This window comes from Camelus ferus, chromosome 6 (genome assembly GCF_009834535.1).
Source record: "Camelus ferus isolate YT-003-E chromosome 6, BCGSAC_Cfer_1.0, whole genome shotgun sequence".
In the NCBI taxonomy this organism is placed as follows: Eukaryota; Metazoa; Chordata; class Mammalia; order Artiodactyla; family Camelidae; genus Camelus; species Camelus ferus.
In genome coordinates, this window is record NC_045701.1 from 71,199,241 (window position 1) to 71,219,173 (window position 19,933).

Genomic DNA, 19,933 nt, shown 5'->3' on the forward strand with positions numbered 1-19,933 from the left:
GGCCCAGGATCATGGGGACTTGTCCATCTATCACTCCTAATTGACACTAAATGATCTGTCAGTTTATTGATGAACGGCAGGAGTGGAATTGTCACAATATATTTTACTTTCTAACAACTCCTCCTGACAATTTTACCTTGTCCATCTCACTCTCCTCACATAAATCTCCATTGGCCGCTCATTCCTTCTCCTGGGCTGTTCTGGTGCCAGCCATTTCCACACCATCTGCACGCGTCAAGGACATCAAGATGGCGGGAGAGCAGCCGTGTGCTGGTCCTGAGCTTGCCCCCTTCCCTCCTCCTTCTCTCTTTCCCGCTTGCTTTTTTTTTTTTTTTTTTTTTTTAATGGCGGAGATGTTCCAAGAATACTAAAGGACTTCTGTCCTCCCCCTCTGTGTCATTGCCATACCAGAGTCTCCTTACCTTCTTGTTAGCGGCGAGTAGTTAATTCTTATTAGGCTACAGGAGTGTGAAAGGCAAAAATTCACAGAGCTGCGGGGCTCCTAGATCTGTAAACACTGTGGCAGACACATGTTTTCTTCTCTTAAACCAGCCTTGCTACAGGCTGTCCATCCCCGAAGAAGTCAGTTTCTTAGGAAGGTGCCACAGAGGGTAGCTGAGCTGGAGCCTCCCCACTGGGGTGCTGTGTGCTGCCCTGTGAGTGCAGGTGTGCCCAGATGGGGGTGCTCTGCCCTTGGACCTGCTGGGCCAGGCTTAGAGCTGCCAAGGCCCCTGAACTGTCACCAGTAGCCTCAAGCAATCTCACCAGATTTCCATTCACTTGTTATTTTTAAGTACCCCCAAAAGATGGGGGGTGCAGAGTTACTTCATTTTAAGAAAGTTTACCTGTGCATGTGAAAAACCCTTTCTCCTTTACGAGGCCAAGGATGAGTAGAGGAGCTTGAGAATGTATAAAAATGTGGTCGCCCTCCTCCCTCCTCCCTCTCCTGCTGGAGGTAATTTTTGTTAACTAATAGGGACTGTTTTTGTTTATTAGCCGTCATTCCATTATCATGCCTATCAAAGTTAATAATGATTCCTTCATGTCATCTGATACCCGGATCATATTCAGTTGCTTCCATTGTCTCAAAGATGTCTTTTTATAGTTGATTGTGAAAAGGGCGAATCAAGGTCCTCACCTGTATTTAATCATTAGGTGTCCTTAGTCTCTTTCACTCTGCAGCATTCCCCACCCACCTCTTTTCCCTCCGATGCCATTGATTTTTTTTTTTTTTTGAGAAATTTGTCCTGTGGAGTGTCCCACATTCTGGACTTGGCCTATTGCTTACTAGTCTTGGTGTCTAGCTGGTTCCTCTGGCCCCCACGTTCCCTGTGAAGCTGGGAGTTAGATCCTGATGGTTAGACTGACTCACCGTTTTGGCAGGGACGATTTGGAGATGGTGCTGTGGGCATCCTGCTGCGCTGCATCCGAAGGCACAGGTTTCCTGGGGCTCCACTTTAATTGATCCTTGGGCTCAGGGGTGATTGATCCTTGGGCTCAGCGGTGTGGTCTCCATGTTACGTTCACAACCAAATCCTACGTCGTGGTCCAAGCAGCCACTGATGATTGTTGACATGATTTCATTAAAAGGTATCAGATGATGATTCTCTAATTTTCACTTATTAACAAAAATTCTTTCATAAAGAACTTTCTCTCATCAACTATTTGGTTGCCTGAAAATTCAATTTATTGTACCTGTAATCCTGTCTTTAACCCCCTCCAGTTTTTTTTTTTTAATTTCAAACTTAGAAAAAAGTTGGGAGAGTAGTTCAACATACAGCCTTCCCATCGTTAATGTTTACTGCATGGGGCTCTTCCCTCATTCTCAGGTTTTTTGTTTTTATTTTTTACTAAACTATTTTGGAGCTGCAACAGCCTTTGCATTTACATTACTCAACTAGTAAATAGTTACTTTGCAAGAGATTTTTGTCTACATTGTTTGCATCTGGGTCTGTAGGGGTTGGTATATATAGGTACTCAGAATGTATCTGATCATTGAGTGAATTTTGGACATTTCTTACAGATCTCCCATGATTAAAAAGGGACTAGGTATCTCTGAGTCCTTGGCTCTCAGATTTTCATCAATAAATACAATTTTGTTTAGAAGTATTGAGCATTTATTTTCCACATGCTGCCCTGAGTCACAAAGAACCCAGAATCAGTATACATGGCGGGAGTCCTGGGCGTAACAGGTGAACAGTTACTTGGTTCTCAGCGAGATGGGTCAGGCATCAGAGATGAGTGTCCAATATTGGGTGAAATCAGGTGAGGCGGCTGCACGTGAGATGGTTGAGAAGGGAAGGTCTTAGTTGGTTTATTGTACATCCATCTCCAACAGCTGTGCCCAGGGCTTGGGCACCACGTCCCTGTTTCTGTGGCTTTTGGAGATGCCCATGAGAGCCCCTGGCTTGAACTTCTGTCTCAGCTTTATCATCCTTGCTTCCACCAAAGTGTATGCTTTTCTTCCACGTGGCTTCCAAGACATGACAGATTCAGAAAAAGTGGTTTCAGGGCCGACCTACAACATATCTTTTTAACATACACATTTGTTTGTTCTATGTGGGTTCCCTGAGAGAAAATTCTTGCTTTGCTCTTGAGATGGACAGAAAGCCTGGACAGAAAGATGGCAGAGGAAGATCGAGATACATTTTTACTTTAATGAACTTAGAGAACTCACAGGGGTTTTTTGTTTGTGTGTGTGTTTGCTTGTTTTTATAAAATTGGAATTTATGTTGTTTATCGCTGTAAATCATTTACATTCATTAGGATCTGAAAATGAAATCAATAATGCCCGCACCGTGTACATTGAAACAGCTAGTGAAAAATAAGTATCCTCACTAAAGTAGGGAAAAATATGTGATATGTTGAGCTCATTGTACCCTCATACCTTTCTTGTCTTCAGACAATTGTCGTGGTAGCTGTCAGGTATGGAGGACTGAGAACAGGGCTGGATGACGGCAGGTCTTAGCTGAGCGCTCCTTTCCTGCTGAGCCCTGAGGTATGCACAGCCGCAAGGGACTTCCTGAAAGTCACCCTCCCCCGGCAGAGGTAAAGGGAGGCATTTGTTTATTCTGCGGACACGTGGACATTGTTCTGTCCCTTGGCCAGCACGTGCCACCAGGTCTAACTTGGATAGACAAACCCCATCTTGTAATGATAATATTCTGCCTTTTTGTGGCGTAAAGTCTGTTTGACCCGAAAGCTCCGCTGTAACTAAGTGGAGAAAAGGGGAATCAGTTCCTGATGGGGATGAAGGGGACTGGGAGAGAAAGAGAGCAGGGTGCAGGGATGATACAGATTCTAACGTTTTAGACATTGTGTAACTCCAGTGCCATCTTTTGAGATGTTAAAACTCTTACTGAAATTTTAATTTTATTTTTAAAAATCATAGTATAGAATTCAAAAGATAAAAAAGGCTGGGCTGTGAAGTGGAAGTTTCTCTCTCCCTTTCCTCCCAGGAAACCCAGATGCCCCTCCTAGTATTTTTTTGTTTCCTTCCAAAGATACTCTGTGCATTTACAAAAAATATAAGTTAATGCATAATTTTATGCCCCCCTCATAAATAGTAACATATCTATTCTGCATTTTTCTTTTATCCTAAAATGGTATTTCTTGGTGATCTTGCTGAGTTCCAATACAGAGTTGAACTGCCTCATTTTTAAGGTCTGCATAGTGCTCCAAAACTTCCTATCTCAATAAAAGTAATCATGAGCAGACAATAGGTAGGATATTTTCCCAGGCTGAGAAAGCAGACTTCCAGTGTTTATCTGTGTAATAGCCATAGCGTAACTCTTTGGAAAAAGTGTCATAAAGGCTTCTGATACGGTACATGTAGATTCCATAGGCTGGGAAAGCGAAAGGAAGCAAGCAGCAACCTTTCTCTCATTGAGGGACGGGGAGGGGCATTTCAGCCACTTCCACTTGGGTGGATAAAAGTGATGTGCAGTTCAGAGGAGGCAGAGATGGTCTAGATTATATTCATTGCATTTTAGGGCCCTGGATGGCTTGTCTAGTGTCACAGAACCAATTTACTTATGCAAATGGCTAAATATGAAATAATTGGAATCTTACAATTCTGTCAAATGCCTCCTGATTGAAGCAGTCTGTTCCCAGAAGCCCCATGTGGAGTAGCATTTGGATACTACCCTTCCCACTCTGAAAAGTGGAGTAGTCTTCCTGACAAGTGGCCCTAGTCAGCCCCTCCCTGGAGCGGGGGTGAGTTCCTGATGGCCACGGAGGAGGGGCGGGGTGCATGCAGTGACTTGAGATGAACTTGTTGCCCGTGCTCGTGCACCAGGGAGAGGATAGCTGAGGCCCGAGGCTACACAGCATACAAGGGCTGTGTTTCTAGGGCCTAAATCAGTGGTGCCGCTTCCCAGTTGCCTGTGGGGAGCCCTGTTGGAAGGTCTGCTAAGGACTGCAAAGTATTGGCTCCAATCCCCACCTTGCCCAGAGCCTGCTCCCAGCTTCCCTTCAGGCCTTCAGCTTCTCTTCACTAGTTAAGGCACCCTTGAGCTTTATTTTTGAGATTAAAAACCAGGAGTGTTCTGGAATGGGCTCTTAGTGTGTCCTGTGAAGGCTTTGACTTTTCAGTTTCTAGTTTTGCAGAAATGCAAATTCTCCTGTGACTCGAGCTGGTCATTTCTGGGACCAGGGGTAGGATTGTAAAGGAGAAGGGTCTCTGAGGGCCAGGAAGGAACTGACAGGCCCACGAAGTCTCCCTTAAATAACATCAGCCAAAAAGCATGGCGCCCAATGGCATATTCCTTTGTCTCTCTGGATTATCACATAATGAAGAGGTCTAGAAGGTTCTGTCTAATCTGTCAAATTCTGGTGTCTCACATACCCTTGTTCTCTGTGCCTCGCCACCTTCTGTTTTGTGCCCTTGACCCCTGGGATACCTTGACCCCTGGTATAGAGCCTCAGCGGTTGCTCCCCGAGGGCCGTCCTGATGGGGCCATAACATGTTCACCCTTGGGAAGAGCAGCAGGGAGTGAAGGCGCAACCCGCGGCCTCTCAGCCTCCTCTGGGCCGCCTGTCTGACCTGAGAAGAAGGTGAGCACCAAGGATGCAGCCTGCACTTAGGGGCATGAGCCAAGGCCAGGCCTGTCCTGCTGTTAAAAGGCCTAATTAGGTTCATCGTTAAGTTCAATTAGGCATTGGAAGTGACCGTTCCTTCCAACCCTGCCGTGCCCTCCAAGAACTGGACCCTTTCCCAGCAGCCAGCTCGGGAGCCAGCTCTAGTTGCTGGAGCACCGGCAGCCCCGCCCCTGGCTTCCGGCCTGCGACTGCCCCGCGAGGCTGAGGGCAGTCATCCAGGAGGCTCCCAGCCCAGAGCGAGGCGCTCCGAGGGCACGTTAGACGTGGCCGGGCATCTGCCAGGGAGGCCACTTCCTGAGCCCGTTTCTGGTCACCTCGTTTCTTAGGGCCACCCCTAAGCTGTCCCTAGGAGTTGGGCCATCTGCCTGTGTCCTGGTCCCCTTTGCCACTCACTCGCCGTGTGACCTTGGTGCAAGTTATGTGGACTCTTTGGACCAAAGTTCCTGCGGGGTTTGGACTAGATGACCTCGGAGTTCCCCCTTCAGCTGTAGGATGTTAGGATTCTGGGAAATCCCAGATATTCAGGCCTCTGTACCCAGGATTTCTTTCCACTGAGCACTGACTGGGAGAGAGAAGAGAGGTACAGTGTCACCTGGTGCCACCAGCTCAGCATACTTGGCCTGTCTCTTCAGCGTTAAAACTAAGTGGTCTTAAAGGCCCTGTGCAGCTCAGAAAGTATGTTTGTCCTTCTGAAATGTGCTTTCTAAATGGTTGCTTGAAGCAAGTCATTTGGGTCCATGGATCATGGCCTTGAAATGAAACAGTTGACAAACACTGAGGCGGTGCCAGCCTCCCAGGCATGAGGCCGGTGTAGGAGGCATGGATATGCCCTAGGGTATTTGGAACACTCAGAGCCGGGTGACTACAGCCTGGGAAGTAAAGGAAGTGGGTGGACAAGAGGAGGGCCCGTGTGCAGGGCCTTGAACTCTAGGCATGCGCTTTATACTGTAGGGAACGGGGAGTTGACAGGTGTGTGACCAGTGGTGCAAGGGACACATTATCACCCCCCTTCTGAATGCCTTATTGGTGTGTCCCGATCTTGGGGTATTTCAGATATAAAAAGACATCCATTTCTCCCAGCGTGGAGTCCCCCGCTTAAGTGTCGTCTCAGCTCCTTCCTGCAGAGCAGGCTCTTCACTTTTAAGGGTAGACGAAGTTGTGGAGAGGGCCCGCTCAGCTTTTCCCCTGAGTCTGGCACCTTTTTTCCCAGCAGATTTTGGTGATGTCATTCATTCATTTCCTGCGAATTGCACACCTCTTGTATCTGGTTCTAGTCATTGCTTTCTCTTAGGAGACCATGTGTTAAGGTTGGTTTTTCCATAGGGTACGTGTTCCTTCTCGATTGGAATGATTTCTCATCTGCCTCTCGTTATGCTGTATTAGTGAGGTTGCATTCATCAGCAAGCAGCAGAGGGTGGGGGCTCAGTGACAGGACTGAGGAGGAGAAGGACGGCGTCTTGCACCCGGATTAGCGGCACGGAGTGTAGAGACTGGAGTGGGAGTGGATGTGAGAGTGCCGAGCGCTGTGCCACCTGCTTTTGCGTGAATTAACATCTTGGTTTCTAACCACAACCCTGTGCGGCTAAATGTGGCCTTCTCACTGGTTTTGCAGAGTTTAAGTGACTTGCTCAAGAGCACCCAGCGAGCGATTGGTGACACTTGGATTTGAACCCTCTGACTCCAGCATGCATGCTCAGAGCTACTGGTTTTAAGCCAGTTGTTCACATCGGGACCAAGATCAGAGCCCAGCACCCACCCCGAGTGACCGAGCCCAGGGCCCTGAGAACAGAGGGCTGCTCTCTGAGGTGCCCTGTTGGGAGGCTTGGAGGGTTGGCGGATCCAGACAGATACCCTCGTTCCAGCTGCTTGGAGGGAGAGGAAGTAGAGGGGGTGACAGGAAGCAGGAAGAAAGCAACCGGGGACGTTCTGGGTGGTACACTGTTTAGAAGAGGAGTATAGAGGGAAAGTACGGTTTCTCTACACAGCTTAGAGAGTTGTGGCAGATTTTGACAACAGCTAAGAAAAGAGAAGGAAGGACCAAGGAGGAAGATGTCTTAAATGCTTACGTGAAAAGAGAATTGGTGATAACTTTGTTGTCCTTAAAAATGATTGAATAAGGGAAGGTTTCTTTCTCCCTGCCTCCCTGCTTTGGTTTGTTTTCCTCCACCACGTTGATTTGAGGAATCTCTAAGCCAGCACATTACAGTGATTGAAATTTTAGGACTGGAGAATGTAGTTGTGGGCAAGGGGCTGCTTGGGAGTTGTCAGAATAGGAAACGGTATTAATGGGGAACTGGCAGGGGTGGGGGCCGAGAGAGGCAGGGTCAGTGTCAGTCACAGAGCCAGGGAGGGACCTGAGAAGTCACGGAGTGTGGGCCCTTCGGTTTAGAGATGGAGCGATGAGGCGTGGGGTGGTTAAGTGGCTCAGGTATAGAATCTTAAGAATTAGAAAAGCCCTCAGATGTCACCTTGCCCCACTGCCCAAGGTCGCACAGCTAATTAGTGTAATAGAATGTGCCTGGCGTTCTGCAGCCATGCCATCCTCAAACCTGAGAGCTGCACGCATTCATCTCCAGTTCATGAAAAGGCCGTGCACCGCGCTGTTTGTGCAGTAGCGAGTCTCTGAGAATAAAACCGTCTTTACTGCTGTCCTTCGGGACCCTTGCAGAAATGAGATGTTGATCATATGAAGCAATCTTATTGAACCGAAAAACTTTCAAGGAAAAAAGTTGTGTCCCCTGAGCCAGCCAGTCTGCTAAGGGGGACTCGCTGCTTTGTGGGGCGAGCAGCTAAAAGCCAGCAGGGAGTTACTAGGGACACCAACCATTGGTTAAAATTCTCCCAACATAAGTAATCTCCTTGTTCTCTCTTTGATGGATTCCGTCTCTCAAAAATAAAATGCATCTGTGAACATCACACCTACCTCTTGCCTTTTCTTTTCAGTCCTTTACTGAGAAGTAACCGAAAGCAGTTTTAGTGTAAAAGCCGCAGCCTGGGCATACGTAGGAATAAAGATGCACACGAAATAGAACCCCCTCATAATCTAGGTGTTTTTGTGTTCTAGCGGGTCTGTCAGTGATTTTGCTTTGCCCCCTGCTACCTCACCACAGCTGGCTCCTGGGGGCTATGCTGTTTCTCCTGGTTTCACAGTGGCCATTGCTCAAGAGGTCATGTTTAGAAGTGCCAGATGTCCTTGGTTCATCTGTACGAGGGAGTCACCAGGGTGGGTCCTGAGCCCTCCAGGGGGCTGCTCCCCCCCCACCCCCCCCACCGGTGCCCTGCCCTGTCCCGGAGCCTTGCACGCTGGCAGCTGGAAGAGGGTCTCCGCTAATGACACGTGGCACCTTCTCTTTGAGCATCTCGTCACCTGAGTGAGCTTCAGTATATTCACGGGCTTTTGGGGGCCCCTTGGATGTAAAAGAAGGGCAGAGAAAACAATGGGTAAGTGACTGGGAGGAAATCTTTACAGGTTTCTTTATTACATAGAAGAAAATTCTTTCCTGGAGAAGTAAAGGGCCCAACCCATTCAGGGATAAAAAATGGACTGAAATAAAGGTTTTCAGAAACACTGATAAAAGTTTGCCCCTTGACTTGAGCCATGATTACCGCTTGTTTTGGTCGCCACATCCTCCATCATTTCAGCCTCCGTCCTCAGTCAGCTACATTTCCCAGAGGTTGGCGCTGAGTCAGAGTGACTCCTTTTCCCACCCGCTTTCAGTCCCTCCAATCGTGTCAACGGCAGTGTGTCAGTTTGCAACTAGTATTTCTTTAACACCTTTCTAACTTTCCTTGTCTACCCTTTTCCCTTTTTTTCTGAAGTATAGTCAGACCTATCTTTTTAACAAAGAAAGAATTAGCCATATGCTCAGACTCTTGGTGAACAGCAATATGTACCTATAAGGAAATACGTTTTGTGGGGTTTTTTTTTTACCATTACCTTCTATATGGCTGGTGATGCTAGATTTCCATTGAGAATATAAAGTTTTCTTTAAATAAATTTATTAAAGTAGAAGTAAGGATTCAACTTAAAGACAAAATAAAGTAGATGCAGAAAGTACAGAGCTATAGCAAAATTCATGAAGGTGGCATTTGAAGATGGCAGGCGTTTGGGAAACACTGCCCGATAACATTTCTTCCCAGCTGCTTTTCCTCCCCATCCTTCCTCCCAGTGGGAGAAATAGCAGAACTTCTTCCCCTTAACACTTTCATGCTGCTTTTTTACTGCAAGATATGAGGTGCATTAGGAGTTATTCATTGCAACCTTTCTAAATTGTGGACTTTGTAACTTGAAGGGAAAAAAGGAACCCAGTGAAAATTTCTAGCCCCATAGTTCCCTCCTGATCCCTGACCAACATCAGCGTATGTATTTATGGTGTTGATCCCAATGTGTTAAGAGCATCCTGTTCCTGTCCGGCTGCACAGCCAGCCTGCTCTGATGCCATTCATTTTCAGCCACCACCTCGTCTGTATTTCAGCCACACCGGCTCTGCTGCTGTTTTCTCAGTGCACTTGGCCCTTTCATGCCTCCTGCCTTTATTCAAGTTGTTTCCTCCAGCTAGAAAAGCCTTCCTGCAGCTTTTCTGCCAGCCGCAAGCCTGCTCAATCTTTCCGTTGGCGTGTCTTCTAGGAAGTCTTCCCAGATTCTCCCAACTGGAATGATCAGTTCCCACTTTAGTGCTGCCATGGTATTTTGCTCTAACCTCACTTGTCCTATTAAGTTTGGGGCGTAATAGAATCAGCAGTAGATGAGGGATTGTGAACCTTGGTTTCTAGTTCCAGCTCTGTCCAGCTCGCTTTGGGGCTGTCTGTTAGGTTGCTTTAGCAATCCTGGTCTCCATCTCCTCATCTAGAGGATGCACAGGCTGGATGGTAGCCATAGTCAGGCACTGCAGGGTGTGTCTTCTGGAGGTATCACTGTTATTTCTATAATGTTCTTTTCTCCAGCCAGATTGTAAAATCCCATTTGTGCCTAATAGATAGTTACCCATTAAGGTTTCTGAATAAAAGAATGTTCATTTGAGATACCTGAGGTCAAGATCTGAACTCTTCTACTTCTAAATTTATCAAAAAAATTTTTTTCACTTCTAAATTTATTGACAGCATGCATATACATGCACTTTTGTATGTTCCCATATTATTTTTAGCTACTAAAACTGTTTCTATATATTTCAACCCCTTTTCCTCCAGATAAATTAATGCTCCTTTGGAGTTTGAATCAGAACAAAGATGTTATTTTGAATCTGACCAGCAGAGGGCAAACTTCACCCAGGAATTGCCTTGTAATTCACTACCCCTTCAGCTTGATAGAGCTTGGCAGTCTACGGATAGAATTTAGAGGCTGGTTTTCATCTTTCTGCTAGACACCTTGTTGATAATGCCAGCAGGAGATCCATGGGCTCTAATATGACCTAAAACCCCAAAGTGCCAAAATTTGGGTGCTTGGGGAGTTCTCGTTCATCATGAAAAGAAGGGAGAAGATATGATATTTGCAGATACCTCCTGCACACTAAATATATGAATGACGATGAACAGGAACCAAGGGGGGAAAGAGTGGGGGCTTCAACTTTCAGGAGAGCTTTCAACGAGGAGGAATCTGTTAGCCAAAGAAAACTTCAATTCATGAGAAATATCTAGTTTTTAATCAGAATTATAGGAGTGGGGACATTTAGAGCAGAGGGACCCCAGTTAACCAGTCTACTGCCTGATGCTGAATGGGTCAAGATTACATTGTCAGATTTCTCCTTTGCTCAGATCTGGATTTTCACTGTGAAGGCTCATTTGGTGGGTCATACAACTGATAAAGTAGAGGCTTGGTGTTGGGTGTGCTAGTGATGTGTTATATGATCTGTGACAAATGACCTCCTTTTTCTCATGCCTTGGTAAAATTGACCTCAGTGAGGTTGGAGGCACTTGTGAGATTTTTATTGGACATTTAAGAATTACGAGGGTAGAAAACCAGGCAAGAAAATGGTATTTTGACTGCTTGTCCTGCAGAGGAGTGCTGTGTTTTGAAAATGTGAGGTAGCTTTGGCTCTGGTTTAGGTGATCTTGCATTCCTGCTCTTCCCCTTGCCAAGTGTTTCTTGATGATTTGGGCCCCCAGCTGCAGAGTGTCTTCTTTTTGTCACAGGAGGCTTGGGAGCTCCTCACTGTGGCTTTAACTCTTCTCTCATGGGCAACAAGTGTCAACAGTAACCATTTGTCCCCTTACATCCCTCTCCGGTCAGAGGCTGTAGCCCAGAGGTCATGGGCCAGCGGATGGCCTTCCACTCAGACATCAGGGCTCTCAGTGCCCGGCCCTTTGCTCGCGTTTAAGCCTGTGCTGTCTTGCAGCAGGGAGGTGAGTCTAGGGTCCAATATGTGCTGTGGATATTGAGAGACTTCAAGGACACTTCCCCCCATTTATCCCAGTTATGTCCCCTGCTAAAATAGGTTAACGGTGTCTAATTAACCACTGAACATTGTCATGCTGCATAAAGATAGCATCCTGGCTGTTCTCTGAGCCGTGGTACTTTATCTCCATTTAGATCTCTGCAGTATTCCATTAACTTCGAGAGCAACATTTTAACTGAGATGATGTCTACATTAGGGCCGCCTTTCGCCCTCCAGCACGTGACCCGTGTAGGCAGCAGCTGAGGCCTTCTGGCTGACGCAGGAGGGCAGGCGGAGGAGAGGGGCTCCGCAGGTGGGGAGGACTTCTACGTTGCAGCCCTTCTCTCCCACTGAGCCCCGGAGCAGAACCAAGGATCCAGGACTGGGCCGTGTCTGGCGTGGCTGCCGGCACCGGAGGCTCCAGCGCCATCAAGCTTGTCCTCAGCTGACTGAATCACACCCGGGCAATGTCAGGGTGGTCTCTCCACAACGGATGAGCGGAAATGCATTCGAGCAAAAGAAGAGCAGACAAGTACATGGAGAGAAGGGTGACCTGGCTAGACGGGATCGTTCTGCCATGACACAAGCTATCATGTTGTAAATAAAACATACATGATAAATCACATGGAACAATTAAACCAACGGTAACTGTCACATCATCAGACCTGACAAAGCTGCAGTTGAAAGTATGTCCTTGCCTAGTCGTGGGAAATATTAATTGGATTTGAAGCAGAGTCTAGACTGAGTGCTTTCCCCCAGCGTAGAGCTGCCTGCCAGCCTGTATCGCGCGGGGGTTGAGAACTGGGATTTGTATTCTGGCCCTCTGGCTTTCCAGCTGGGTGACTTTAGGCAAGTAACTTTACTTCTCTGAGCCCCAGTCTCCCCATCTGTAAAAGGGAGCAAATGAATGAAATAAGATAATGTGATCAATATACAGGGTAACATGTAATACTACATAGTATATCATGTTCTATAATAGTACTGTATAAATAAGATTATATAATAACAGTGCCTGGCACCCAACAAGCTCGACGGTGATTAACTATTGTTGTCATCAGCCATCAGCCATCAGCCTGCCTGGGACAGGCTTGTGGGGGCGGGGGCCTGGAAAGGGGCTTTCCCCTGAGAACTGAGGGTGGATTGTGGAGCCGAGGAGAAGCCTAGCATGGGTCGCAGAGAAGCCAGAGTGAAAATCAGAAGGGGGCTGGTTGAGTGTGGAGCTGAAGGACTGGACTTCAAATGAAAGAAGGGAAAACGAGACAGTGACCTTAACCTTGGATTCCTCCACCTGAGAACTCGATATTTAAAGAACAGGCTGCGTCACGTGAGGCCGAGCGTTCTTAGCGATTTGGAAAGGGCCATGCGAAGAGGACCGTGGTTTCCCCTCCCGCCAAGTCACTGACCTGGTCCAGTGCGTCCCTCGCTGAAAGGCAGGAGGCCAGGGTGCCCTTACTCCTGTCACTGTGTCTCCACAAGGTGGGAGGTGAGGGAGAACATGTACTCTCATTGTCCAAAGTTAAACCTTCATTCTGCAAAATGGCCAAAGCAATCAGCAAGTGATGGAGTAGCTCTTAAAAAGAAACCTGGCATTTAATTAACTTTTCAAAGTGCTGGTTCAGCAACCTCTGTGTTTTACATTTTGAATATTGAACAAGCATCTCTAATCGGATCTGAATTGCTTCTGGGCCTCTCTGGGTGGAAAGCACCTGCTTAGCTTGTATGAACACCACAGAATCTTGTCTGAAGTTCGGGATAGCCAGCTCAGGGTCACTCAGGAGTGGGGCCTTTGGTCTGTGAGGCCGTCTCCTTCCTCCGCTCAGCCTGTAGGTCAAGTCAGTGTTCATTAACACTTTTGCTCAAAGAAAGTAGGCAACCCAGAAGGACAAAGCAGAAGAGTTTACATTTTGCTGCTTAGCAACGAGAGAGTTCGGCCTGCTGTCTGAAATAAGGTTTAGGGCAGTGATTCTCATATATGTGATCGGGTTCCATTTCTAGAAGTGAATACATCAAGGGGCCTGGGGTAGAGCCTAGCACGTGGGCTCTGCAGAAGCTTCCCGGGTGTGATTCTGTTGTGCGCCACTGGTGAGGAGCTCCTGGGGTAAAGGAGTCTCTGCAGCTTTCAGTTAGCGATCTGTTCCCTTCTGTAAGTACAGAAACCCAGGAATGACTGTGAGCACAGTAAACCTAAACAGGTATCAGGGTGCCCAGGGGACATCTGACGATCAGTGGGTATCTGCTTTTGAAAGGGCTTGGGACAACGTGCTTGGAATCTAGGGTGGAAAGTGGGAGATAGGGGTTCTTGTTTCGGCCTCGTCACTGACCCAATCTGTTACTCGGACAAAGCGCACAAGCAGTGGCCAGTGTCCCAGTCTGTGTATAAACTGGTGCTCCTGAACCCTGCTTTGCCTCTTTTCCAGAGCTGATGTGGAGAGAAATGAAAGTCTTTGAGGAATACAGGGAAGTGCTCGATCTTTGTACGGTGGTCTCCCCAGTATTATAATTGTCAGGTTCCCAAACCTTCTAATAGCCACCTCTAGGGAAAGAGGCACGTGGGCCCTGGGTGCGGTAAGAGGCCAGCAGCCCAGGGCGGGGCTGCCCACAGCTCTGCTGTCCTCCTGCCACGGGGCTGGGCTGGTCGCACAGTTTCCTCAGAAGTGTGTCTGTGAGGAAGAAGTGACCCAGAACCCACAGGGCTCGCCCTCAGCCTCCATCCACATCCTGTGTGGGAGGCTGACTTCAGCCCCGCATCCTTCTCTGCTTACTTAACCTGGTGGGCGGTGGTAGACCACCGGGTGCTCATTTATTTTAAACCTGACACCAACAGCTTAAAAACGCACTCTGCGTCATGACTGGGTATATCTGTATATAAAACTGAAAATAATGTACATAATATTTATCCTTACTATTTGCAGTACATTCTCATCACTGTTCTTTGCTATTGAAAAAAAAAAAGACAAGAAAGGCTGGTGGTAAGCCACCAGATTGATTTCATGATTCACTAATGGGTCGTGACCTGTGGTTTGAAAATCCTTGTGCTAGATTCTGTCGCTATGTGGCCTGCAGTGCCTTTGGGGACCGAGCAGGTAAAGTAATCTGTGTTTTATTTCAGAATAGCACCTTCAGTTGTATCACTGAGATACGTATACAAACTATTTGCATAGTCACTGTTCTGCAAAGAAATGTCCCCTCTGCCAGTTCTCTTAAAGAATGCTGCCCACTTCCCTTTGCTTTGTGACTTTGGGCAGCTGCATGGCTACAGGAAATCCTTCACTTGCCTCTTAACTTCTATACAAAAACCAGCAGAGTGGATTCAGTGATCAAGAGCTAGCACTGGACCCCAGCGCCAGGGAGGCTCATGGTGGCCGGGGGGAAGGGGAGGGGCAGCCGTAGCCGACCTTCCCTGTTTTCCACATGGGAGTGTAGGCCCAGTGTTACTGGGGTTTGTATTTGAAGAATTCAGAAATCTGGATTCTTGTATAAAATCACTCAATTTGGACAAAAAATTTACGGTAAAACAGAAGAAAAATTAAACCAAACCAAAATAAGCGGCTGTGTGGTGCAGCCCAGACTCATCTGCAAGCTGGGTATGGCCCAGAAGTGGCCGCTGGTTCAGAGGCAGAGTGTTTCATGCCGTTCCTCCCGGGCCCCATCCACATTCCCGCTGGGCTTTCCATCTCTGGAGCAGAAGGCGCGCCCAGAACCCGCTACTGCTGGCAGAGAGATTGAGAAAGGGAGAGACAGGCAGACAGAACGCCACCTGATGGCATCCCTGCCCTCCATCCTTGAGGGCTCGCTCTTGATCTTGCTCCTTCCTGTGGGTGGCAGTGAGATTCGAGAGTCCTTGGCCCTCCTGGAGTGAGAGCGAGCAGGATGTGGGCTGAGCAGCAAGTACGCTGAATATGGAGCTCGGCCCGTTTTTAGATGACGAGTGGATAAATGGCAATTAATCAGCCTTCCCCCAAAGAGTGGCATTATCATTATTTCCTTCAGACAAAATCACTGCTACTTTTGGCCATGGCACCTGGCTTAGGAATGAACAATTCTGTCGTAACTCCTGAGGGTGATCAGAGACAGATCCGCCTCTTCTGTAGAACTCGAAGGCGCAGGCCTCGGCTCCCCAGCCTCTCAAATCATGTTGTTCTCTGATCTCGGTTTCCATCCAAGCCCTTCCACTGTTGGTGACACATGACTGGGTCATTCGGACAGTGGATTCCTAGAGTTCAGCTCCGCCGGGACACTTAGAGGCCGTGGTCCCGGGAGCACATGAGCCAGGAGCAGAGCCTTCCTTCCTCCCGCACGGACAGAGGCAGCTTTGTTGGCAGCCTTGGCCCTGCATTTAGGGTTGCTTTGACTTAGCAGAAACCTGCATCATCCGACATCACCACAGTGGGGACACCCTGGCACCCAATGCAATTCACCTTCGTGCCCTCCTGCTGCCTCCGAAAGTCCCGCTCACCCTCCCGCCCCTAGTGGCTCTGTCTCTTTACTTGGCCTTTTGAGAATCAAACACTGCAACCTGGGAGGCCCCCTGAGTTGTTCCATCCTGTCCTTCCTGCTTTACCTACCCATCCTCCTCCCCCCCACCCCATACCCCGACTTCGGCGAAAGTTTATTCCCTCCCTCCCTTCCTTCCTTCCTTCCTTCCTCCCTGTGCAGTTATGGTTTACATTTCATAGTCTATTTAGACTTGGGCTTAATTTGTGATTCACTCTTGGGAGGAAGTATTTGTATTTTGTAGGAATTGCTGGTTGGTTTCGATGTAGCTCACAGGTCTCCTGCCTTCAGGCCATTATGACGTGGCCCAACCTTTGCCCCTGCTCATCATGGTGATTGATTTCTGATTTAAAAGAATTCATAAAAAGCCGAAAACAAACATTCTGTGTTTGGGGAAATTTTCAGACCTACAGAAAAGTCATCTCCGTGGACCCCACACCCAACTTTAACAGTCGTCAGCAGGATCAGTATTTAGTGACCGACTTGGATTAGATTTGCCAGGAATGTGTTTAAGATGCATATTCCTGGGCTCCCCGCCCCCAGACCAGCTGATCCAGAAGTCTCTGGCCACCAGATCCAGAATCTGAATGTCTTAACAACCTTTCCAGATGGTTCTTACACATGTGGAGGTTTGAGAACCAGTGCCTCATAAGCATCTGTGTGAACAGGCGTCCTGCTCGTGGAACGTCTTGAGGGCACTACTCGCCCACCGTCACTCACAGGTCTTCAGGCCCTTTGTGTGGAGGATACAGAAACTCAAGCCCCGAACCTGCAGGCTGAACTGCGTGACTAGTTTGTCCCCTTTTGCTCGAGGGAAGCTGCACATCTTAACACAGCAACTCCAAATCAGACCCGAGGCCTTAGTCCTAAGAAAGCGCTCTGTAAATTGATCAGTTACTTGTTGAAGGAAAGGAAGGCACCATATCATCTATGCCCTTTTGAGTTTTGAGGTTCTTGTTCAACTTGCACTTAAGCTCAATGATTTCACTTGGAGTCATGCTGAAATCAGGTGATAAGAAGGCATTACTGTAATTTTATCACAGTGATTTTGGACCTTGGTCTATAAAGAGGAATCCAGACAAATAAAGTACTTGGGATATGCTAATTTGTCCCCACTTTTGAGACCCCCTCTCTAACATACCACACCAGTGCATGAGACTGGCAGGTTCTCATCAACCTTGTCTTTCTTTTTTTCAGGTCAGGAAGGAGGGCTTCTGAGGAAATAGAAGAGTATGTTTCCAGTGTTCCTGTGGTATTCTATGGTGACCCTGGTCGACAGTGCAGTCTGGGTGGTCCTGATCTGTTCAGCTTTTGCTGAACACAGCATTCAAAAACAGACAGTATGGATCTGGCTGTGGTCTGGGGCTGGAGTCAGGAACACTGAGTCAAGGGTTTGGTTAATGCTGCTTCCTCAACTGAGGGCTGGACTCTGGGTTGACGTTATATCATGTCTCCCACCATGTGGTTCTTAGAATTGTTTGTTCAGGTACCAGAGTACTGGTCCATGAGTTCTGCTTTATCAGTACAGATGGGTGGAAGCCACGCCAGCCTTGTAACCTAGCCTTCGCCTAAGACTTAGGTCAGAAAGAAAGCAGGAGGGTTTCTAGGTAAAGACGGAGTGTAAAGTGAGGGCCACCGAATCTCACACCACACCTGCAGGGTGGGCGGGGCATCATATCGTGGTCCAAGTGATGCTGCCAGTGGAGTGGTGCACCACGTGTCCTGTGCGGCCATACACGGCAGACCCAGCCGCCTGATTAGGTCTGACCACGTTGGTGGAGGAAAGTGGGTCCAGAGACATCTTCATCTAGGAGAAAGAATGGATACAATAAAAATGTGGGTATTTTTTTTTCTGTATTTAAAACTCATTTTCTGCTTTTTTTTCCTTCTTTTTGGGGGCAGTCACCGCCTCAGACAGCAGAGCCTGGATGGATTGGATGACGAAGGAGGTAAGATGCCCTTGGAGGAAGTCAAAAGGGCTTCCAGAGACGGCCCAGAGCATTTCCTGGGGTATAGCTAAGGCACCATTTGCTGCGGCTTTGCTGGAAACACCCCCAGTGGCCTCAACCTGGCCCGTTGTTTTGTGTTTCTGTGCCTTGCAAAGTGATGCTGCCTCTGCCCAGAGTATCTTACTCCCTTCTTTGTCCACCAGCTCTCCTTGTCCTTCATAACTCAGCTGAAGCATCACCTCCTCTGAAATGTCCTCTTCCCATCTCGCTCCCTGTCTGACTCAGGTGTTCTTTCTCTGCTTCTGCAACCCCCCGGGCAAACCTGTGTCATGACAACCACCACCACAGTGCCAACAGCTGATACTTAGTAGGTGCTCATTACACCTCAGGCACTCTTCTACCCGCTTATAGATGTTAAAGCATGTAGTCTTCACAACAACCCTATGAGATAGTGCTGTTATCATCCCTATTTTATTTTATTTATTTTTTTAATTTAATCTTATTTTCTTCCCCATTTTATAGTGAGAAGGGTTAAGTTGCTCACGGTCACGATAGCTAAGTGACTGTCACGTGTTAACGCTTGTTGGCTTGATCGTTCTTCCCACCAGGCTCTAATAATGGTGGACACTGTGGGTTACTTATCTTTGCATCTCCAGCGTATGACACATAGTAGCCATGAGTAGAGGCTGACCATGTAAACTAGGGAGAAACAGTTCTAACCGGCCAGCAGCCACGTCACAGCTGAAGCCTGTGTTCAAAACTCAAAAGAAAAGATAAAGTGTGTGTGTACTTTTTACGAGAAACCTACTAGCAGGGAGATTATATCTGGGACCTAAAGGATCAAAGCCTCTTTTTTAACCCACATATTTACCATTTCCACACTCCATTCCTTTGTGTGGAACTCATTTTCTATCTGGTATCCTTTTCCTTGTGCCCGAAGCACTACATTTAACATTTTTTATAGAGGAGGTCCTCTGACAATGAATTGTCTCAGCCTTGTTTGTCTGAAAATGTTTTTACTTTTCACCAGATATAGAGTTCTGGGCTGACAACTCTTTTTTCTTTTAGCGTTTTAGATTCCTGTTTCATTGTCCTCTGACTTGCACTGTGTCCAATGAGAAGTCAGTGGGCATCCTTGCTTCCCTGTGTGCAGTGTCTTTTTCTCCTCTGGCTGCTTTTAAGACTGGTTTTCCCTTATCAGTTATTTTCAGCAGTCTGGTTATGATGTGCCTTGGTGTGATTTACTTTGTGTTTATCCCGCTTAAACTGCCTGAGTCAGTGGATTTATGGTTTTCATCAGATTCAGAGAATTGTAGCCATTGTTTCTTTTCTTTTTTTTTAATTGAAATATAGTAGATGTACAATATTATGTTGGTATTGGGTGTACTACCTAGTGACTTCACATTCGCATGTATTAATAAAATGATCACCACAATAAGTCCAGTAACCATCTGTCCCCATACAAGTTACTACAGTTTTATTGACCATATTCCTTACACTGTGTGCTACTTCTCCATGGCTTATTTATTTTAAACTGGAGGTTTGTCCTTCTTAATCCCCTTCACCTATGTCATCCCACCCCACCCTGCTTTGGCAACCACCTGTTTATTCTCTGTATCTATGAGACTGTTTTTGTTTGTTTTGTTTTTTAGATTCCACATATAAGTGAGATCATAACGGTGTTTGTCTTTCTCTGACTTACTTCACTCAGCATAGTACCCTCTAGGCCCATACATGTTGTCACAAATGGCAAGATTTCATGTTTTTTATGGCTGAGTAATATTCCACTGTGTATATACACACATATCTTCTTTATCCATCCATTTATTGATGGACACTTAGGTTGCTTCCCAAATTTCAGCCACCTTAGCCCCTAAACTTTGACATCTGTATCCTCAACGCAGCCAGACTTTCCCGTGCTCCACTTGGGGGTCCCCATCCCTGTGCCAGTGTCCAGGAAGCACCTCTAGGCAGAAGCCAGGGTGACTGCAGGGCCCACTTCATTTGTTTCCCTTCCCT

The 19,933-nt window shown here is 47.3% G+C and overlaps 1 protein-coding gene across 4 annotated transcripts in view; it reads left to right on the forward strand.

Moving 5' to 3' along the window:
* IFT43 (intraflagellar transport 43) overlaps positions 1-19,933 on the forward strand; it is an 87,530-nt gene that overhangs the window by 37,568 nt on the left and 30,029 nt on the right. For all 4 annotated transcript variants that reach the window (XR_004320856.1, XR_004320855.1, XR_004320854.1 and 1 more), the window contains exons 4-5: positions 17,163-17,195; positions 17,868-17,914. Coding sequence is in view for 1 of the 4 variants with exons in the window: in XM_006184460.3 (XP_006184522.1) it covers positions 17,163-17,195; positions 17,868-17,914 (80 nt within the window). In the remaining 3 variants the exon portion in view is untranslated. The remainder of the gene's footprint in view (positions 1-17,162; positions 17,196-17,867; positions 17,915-19,933) is intronic.